General features: G+C 58.2%; 1 protein-coding gene across 1 annotated transcript; it reads right to left on the bottom strand.

The window, feature by feature from the left end:
* Positions 1-288: 288 nt before the first annotated feature.
* On the bottom strand, positions 289-5,825 carry FOXF2 (forkhead box F2). The gene is made up of 2 exons (XM_032424849.1): positions 4,646-5,825; positions 289-1,162 (listed from the first exon to the last, which is right to left on the bottom strand). Exons 1-2 carry the CDS (start codon positions 5,823-5,825, stop codon positions 996-998), a joined length of 1,347 nt encoding a protein of 448 aa, XP_032280740.1. The 3' UTR covers positions 289-995.
* Positions 5,826-6,671: the final 846 nt, after the last annotated feature.

Raw genomic sequence — 6,671 nt, 5'->3', positions numbered from 1 at the left:
AGGAGCTAGGGTGAAGGAAAGAAAGAACAGAAAAAGTTCCTTCTTCTCTTTCTCTCCTGAGAAGACCCACAATCAGAACCTGGCCTGTGTTACTCAAGGCACAGACCCCACACCACGTCAATTATACAACTTGGGGAAAAAAACCCCAACAGTGTAGGGTTGCATTGCTAGCTGGTGGAGAAGAGAGACTGGTGACCCCAGGATGCCCATGGACGAAACAGATCCCTAAAACGGCTATTTGTTATATATATTTTATTGAAAAAATTTTACATCAAAATAGTTTGGCAAACTGTAAAAGTATACATAAGTGCAAATATATCCTCCTTTTAAAATACAAGCAAAGTGTGAGTATACACGAAAATCATAAAAATATCTTTAAAATATGGTGGTAGAAAACAACCTTGTAAAAAAACGTTGTATTGTCACAATACTGAAAACCACTTTCTTAAACTAGACACACTGTTTCTAAATACTTTCTTAATAATGTTCTTTGGCACCTGTATCCAAACTTAGTGTTTGGCGAAACAGAACTCTCTTACTTGGCTAGGCAACAAGATGAGGCTTTCTTGAAGTCTTGTGCTTAGCACTGCCTTTTTGAAAAGCACAAAAATTTTCATAGACAAAGAAAAACACACACACACAACTTGCGTTTTTCAGACCCTGATGACTGAAGGTAATGAAGATCCCAGAGTTACATGTTTATGTTTTTCATATGGTAACTTTTTACCATCTCTGCTAAAAAGCTGAGTTCTCAGTTGGCTCTCTCCCTTATGGGGGGCCTGCACATATTCGTATTAGGGCCATTACTTTGCCAGGGGTTGTCCTTCTACCAATGGTAGACAAGTATCAGTGAACAGCGCTGGCCTGGGGATTCTGGCTAAGTGACTCGTGTGCTGCTGCTAGCGCTGTGCATAGTGGGGGAGTCCACCTCAGTTCATTCTGCCCTGCAGAAGAGAGAGCAGAGAGCGGCCTTGGCATGGCCTCCCTCCCTCCATTCACATGACACAGGGCTTAATATCCTGGCAGACACTCTGGTGGTGGTGATGGTGATAATATGGTCCGCTTGCAGAGGGATGGAAAGAAGAAATGCCATTAAAGTTGAGGACAAAATCTTTTCTGTCACACACCGGGGTAGAGTGATGCTGGTATCGAGGCAGTCCCACTGAAAGAAGGAAGAAAAGAAAAACTCTTCAGAAACACAGTCATCCAGCTGATGATGAGGCATATTACTTTTTAAATTTTAATTTAACTCATGCCTTATTTTGACTCAGGGTAAGAAAGTGTCTTTTGTCTATTGTTATAAAACTGGTAGAGCAAAGCCACCTCTAGAAATTTCTCAAAGTTTCAAACTGGGTCGTGGGGGGGGGGGGGGGGGGTCTCCGCAATCACTATGTTTTGTTTTGATGTACCTGCACACACAGAGCACGATCCTCCTCTAAACCGGGTTCTAGTGTGCCTGAGTTCCCCTTTTATTCCTGGAGCCTCAGGAACGCTTCAATCGCGGGGGTAGATTCCGCGCGGGACCCTTTGACCCACGCTCTCTGTCGGGTGCCCTAAGCGCAGGGCTCCCGGCCCTTGCAGCCAGAGCTCCGGTTGCAGAGGCCAAGTCCCCTGCCCCAGAAACACCACTGTCGCCCTCACTTCTTGTTTTGAGCCTTCTGCCTATTTCTCAACTAACTGGCCCAGTCAGAGTAGCAGGTCACAGCAGGGATATTCATTGTGCCAAAAAGAGGTGACAGAAAACAATCCCTTTGCAAGACAAAGGGCCTGGAAAGAAAGTACTGGTCGCTCTAAATTCCGAAAGTCTCAGGCTTCCCTTAGAAAGCCCGGCCTCCAGGGAGCAGATAATGCTCTTCGATAAGCGCTCAGCTGCAGACCCTTCCGCACATCTAGGTGTCAGGCAGCGCGGGGAGCCCCTTAGAGAGCTTTGGGATGGCAGAGGGCGGAGAAGGCTCTCACTCCTCTCCGGGGCCGCTCCTCTGCGGAGGCCCAGAGCCGGACCGCTGGGCGCCAACCCGCTGCCGACTTTTGCTTTTGCTTTCTCGGCGCCTCCCGGCCCCCGGGCGCAACTGGCCGGCGGCGTCCAGAGCGCGCTGGGGCCCGACCCCGCTCGAGTCTCTTTCCGCGCCGGGCTCTGTGAGGCCTCTTCGCCTGCGTCTTTTCTAGGTACCCGCGCCTCGTGGGACCGTAAATTGCACATTGGGGGCCGGGCCGGATTCGATTTTTGAGTGCATGAAAACCGTACTCGCCCGCCCGCGGCGCTCGCGCCCGGCTCTCACCGCCTTGGCCTGGCAGCATCCCAGGGCTTACGGAGCGACCAGGCTGCGAGCGGTCGCTGCCTTGGGCCAAGTTTGTTGCCCGGTAGCACCTATTGTCGCCAAAGGCGCGCCGCATTGCTCTCAGAAGGCAGCAACAGGTCCACGCGCCCCAGGTGTGTGCTTGTTGCTCTGCACACAGGTGCCTTCGCCCATCACGTTACAGCACGTCTCAGTGCCAGTTCTACGAGCTCAAAAAAGCGGGCCCAGGCAGGACCCAGAGCCAGAGCTCATAAGCTACGACCGACCGAAGGCCGCCGTCAGCTCTTTGATGTGACCAGAGAGAGATAAAAGCTCTAGCTCCTTCTTGAAAGGCTCACTGTACTAAATGAGGGGTGCGGGACCTCCCTGGGCACGCGGCCCTCGGCCGCCCCATCCCAAGTGAGACCGCGCAGCCCGCGGGGTGTGTTGTGTGTGTGCGTGCGTGTATGCTGCGGGGAACCTTCTCGGACCACAGCCTCGGCCTGCTCGGCCTCCCAGCTCCTCGCTGGGCCACAGGCTCTCGGAGGGCCGCGCGTGCACCCAGCCTGCTCCTGCTGAGCCCCCACCTCTCATCCGCCTGGGGGATGCCAACTAGGACAGGGGGTAAGAGAGGGATGGGAGCCAGAGGACGAGGGAAGAAGGGGAGAGCGTCCTGGTCGGGCCTCGCCCCCCATCATGACCTTCCCAGCATTCCCAGGCTCTGCCCAAAGGTCGTGCGAGGCTCCCCGGGAAGGCCGCTGCGGGAGGCCGGCCTGCTCCGGCTCCGCCGTTTTCGTTCTCCAAGTGTTGTGTTTCTGGATCCTCGAATTTCTGGGACTTGTGCGTGAGCTCGGGTGTGTTGGGTGGGGCGAGGGCGGCCTCAAAGAACAATCATAAGTCTCTTTCTTTCTTGCGAGTTCTTTTGTTTTTAATTTTTCGGTACTGTTTCAGGGCAGCTGCAAAACCTCGAAGTCTGGGTTCAAATTGAGTAGAGCCTGCTTGGAGAAGGGGAATGGGGAACACTAGGAGGTCAGCGGGCAGAGCGGGGAGAGGAGCCTGGGCAGGAGAGTGGGGGAGTGGGCATGGCCTGGGGTGAGCGGTGATTGACAGCCAGTCCCAGGGGATTAAAAAAAAATGAGAGGGAAAGGTCGTCTGTATTGGTTACTTGTTGAAATTCCCATAAAAATTGAACAAGACTCTGCTCTCAGTGGGTTAAGTCAGGCTAAAATCCTCTCCGGTGTGGTCCTGCCGAGACTGTCTTTGTTTAGTTAACCTCTGAGACCCGCATTTAAAAGGCCTATTTGGGAAATTTCACCGTCCAGGGAACCAACATCTTTTGCCCATTTCTGGGCTTCCCGCCTCCGCTGCGGCTCTTGTCGCACACTGATTCACGAACATATAACGTGTGCATCATCCTCTGAGCCTTTTTCTAATTGGGGTGGAATGTAAGTGTGAGCTAGAACATCATTTGATAGGCAGATTAGCCTGATTTTAATTTGCAGCCTGTGGGTGCTTCAGAGAGGTTAATATGAGAGAATTTATCTGTCCCATAAACCTGGTTAAATATTCAAATTCCCTCTTCCACCCATATCTGTCCCCTCCCACCTTTCATTGCCTTTGGCAAGCCAATAAATTTTCATAATCTTCAACCATCAAAATTTACACCAGCAACACAAGTGAAGTCCAAGAGTCAAGTATTTCTCAGGGGATCACAACGTGGGCCTCAGGTCCTCCTGGGCTAGGACAGACTCATGTCATCAACATAGGTCCACTGTGTTGGGAGGCAAGGGACTCCTCAAAAGGCTGGTGCCCCTCTCCACTAGTGACACCTCCCTCCTGTGAAAGATCCTGGGTCCCCGCTCTGCTTTCTGCTCTGCCCCTCCCTCATTTCCCCTCCTCTCAACTCTTGCCCAGTTGCAAACCCTCCCCACCCACACCCTCAGCATACAGAACATCTTTTCTGACGTTTACTTTGGGAGGAAAGTAACAGCAAACAAACCAAACACACACACACACACACAAAGGGAAGCAGACACAGCTCCTTTGCCAGGCACCCCAAAGACCACATGCCTTCTCTCTAAGTCGGGCCTGAGACTTGAGACCTGCCGTCCATAGGGACACCCTGGGACCCTAGGAAGGCAGGCGACTTTGCACCATCCTCCTGGCAGTGCAAATTCTGGAGGCCCAGCTCTTGGCTAAGGGTATGAGAGAGGGCAGTATGACCTCAATCCTCTCCCCTCCATGAATAAGATTCCCGCTTCCCCCAGCACCCACTCCTCCCAGTGCCCTCAGACTCCCAGGCTGCGGCGACCCTGTGGAAGTTGCAGTAGCCATGGAGCCTGGAAGCCTAGAGGCGCGCACTGCGTTACCTGAGAGGTCCTCGCGGGCGTTCTGGTGCAGGTAGCTCTGCTCCAGCGAGTAGGAGGACATGCTCGAATGCAGGCCTGCCGAGGCCGCGGGGTTGCTGCTTGGCGTCAGGGAGGGCGGCTGCTTGAGGTAAGGCGAGGCGCCGGGCGAGCTCCAGTGCGCCGCGGGGCTCGTGTAGGGAGAGTGGCACTCGATGGCGCTCGCCATGGCTGGGGACGAGGGCACTGGGCTGCTGCTGCTGTCCGGGCCGTAGTCCCCTCCGCCGCCGCCCCCAGCCGCGCCGACACCCCCAGGCCCGGCGGGCACGGGGCAACTGGCCATGTAGGTGGAGCCCGGGTTGGGCGACATATGCGGGACGTGGTGGTGATGGTGGTGGTGCGGATGCGCGTGGCCCGGGGCGCCGGTGCTGGCGTCGTAGCCCGCGGGCATCATGTCAAGGCCGCCGTAGCCGCCCTGCCCGTGGCAACCGAGCGGCGCCGATGGGGGCGCCTGGAAGTCGAAGCCCTGTGGCAGCAGCGAGGCGCCGAAGCCCAAGCCGCTCACTACGCGGTGGTACATGGGCTTGAGCGCCTGGCATTTCCGCCTGAAGCCGCGCGGCCGGCGGCGGAACGAGCCCTCCTCGAACATGAACTCACTGGCCGGGTCGATGGTCCAGTAGTGACCCTTGCCGGGTCGCCCGAGGCCCTTGGGCAGCTTGATGAAACACTCGTTGAGCGAGAGGTTGTGGCGCACGGAGTTCTTCCAGCCCTGGTAGGCGCCGCGGAAGAAGGGGAAGCGCGCCTGCAGGAACTGGTAGATCTCGCTGAGCGTCAGGCGCTTGCTGGGCGAGCTCTGTATGGCCATGACGATGAGCGCAATGTACGAGTAGGGTGGCTTCTCCGGCCGCCGCAGCCCCGAGCTCGCCTTCTTGGCGCCCCCGCTCCCGGCGCCCGCGCCGCCGCCGCCGCCCGCGCTCTTGCAGGCGGCCGAGGAGGCGCTGGCCGAGTTGGAGGAGGAGGAGGACGAGGAGGCACAGGAGGCGGAGGAAGACGACGACGACGAGGTGGTCTCCAGGGCGGCGGCGGCGGGCGGCGGGCTCATCAAGGCGGCCTGGAGTGCGCCGGGGGCCGGGCTGCACGCGCGGCGGAGCGGGGCTGGCGGCGGGCGCGGCGGGGGCGGCGGCGGCCCGCCCTCGGTGGTCATCTGGGACCCGGGAGCGAGGCCGGGCCGCGGGGGCGGGCCCGGGAGCGGAGGCGCCGGAACGGGGTCGGCCCAGAAGCCCGGCGAGCGCCCTAGTCCGCCGCCCGGGCTGCAGCGGTGGCCACTCCGAGCCAGCGCTTCGGCGTCGCCTCCCTCAGCTCCGCTGGGGCTTCTGGCGGCGGCGGCGGCGGCGGGCCGGAGGCAACGCCCGGCGCATCCCTCCCCTGAGCCTCGGGCCCCTGTCTTGCGCAACGGCCTACGGGCCTGTGGAACCAAACCGGCCGGGTGCGGGGCAGCTGCGTCCGCGAGCTGGGACCACGGCAGGGACCCCGGGGACGAGCCCGACGTCTCTCTTCAGGAGCGCTCCTCGCTCTGTCTCTCAGACTTCCTCCCTCCCGCGCCCTCCCCCCGGCCGCCCTCCCTCCCTCCCTCGCTCCCTCCCTCCACCCCCTCCCCGCCCTGCCCCCTCCAAGCTCCGCGCCGCCTTGGGGAGGGCGCGCTCGGCCTCAGCGCTCACTCCTCCCCCCTCCCAACCTGGCGGCAGGCTTCGTCTCTTATCTCGCTCCTCTCTCTCCAGGGTTCTCCTCGGCTTTTTAATTCCTCTCTCGGCCACTTTCCCTCTCACCTACCCACCCTCTTTCAAACGGAGGGACCACAGACTAACTCACATTTTGCTAGGACGAACCCCATCCCCAGCAAAACTCGACCACCTATATAACTTTATGAGATCTTCTTTCTCGTTGCCCCTTACAGCACCCCTGCCTCCCATCCCAGAAACCAGCCACCCCCTTCGGAGCAGACCCACCCATTCTTCTCCTCTCCGCTCTCCTCCCCCTTCTCCCTCTCCTC

This window comes from Phoca vitulina, unplaced genomic scaffold (assembly GCF_004348235.1).
Source record: "Phoca vitulina isolate PV1807 unplaced genomic scaffold, GSC_HSeal_1.0 scaffold31, whole genome shotgun sequence".
Taxonomy (NCBI): domain Eukaryota; kingdom Metazoa; phylum Chordata; class Mammalia; order Carnivora; family Phocidae; genus Phoca; species Phoca vitulina.
This window is presented reverse-complemented; position numbering and strand designations above follow the sequence as displayed.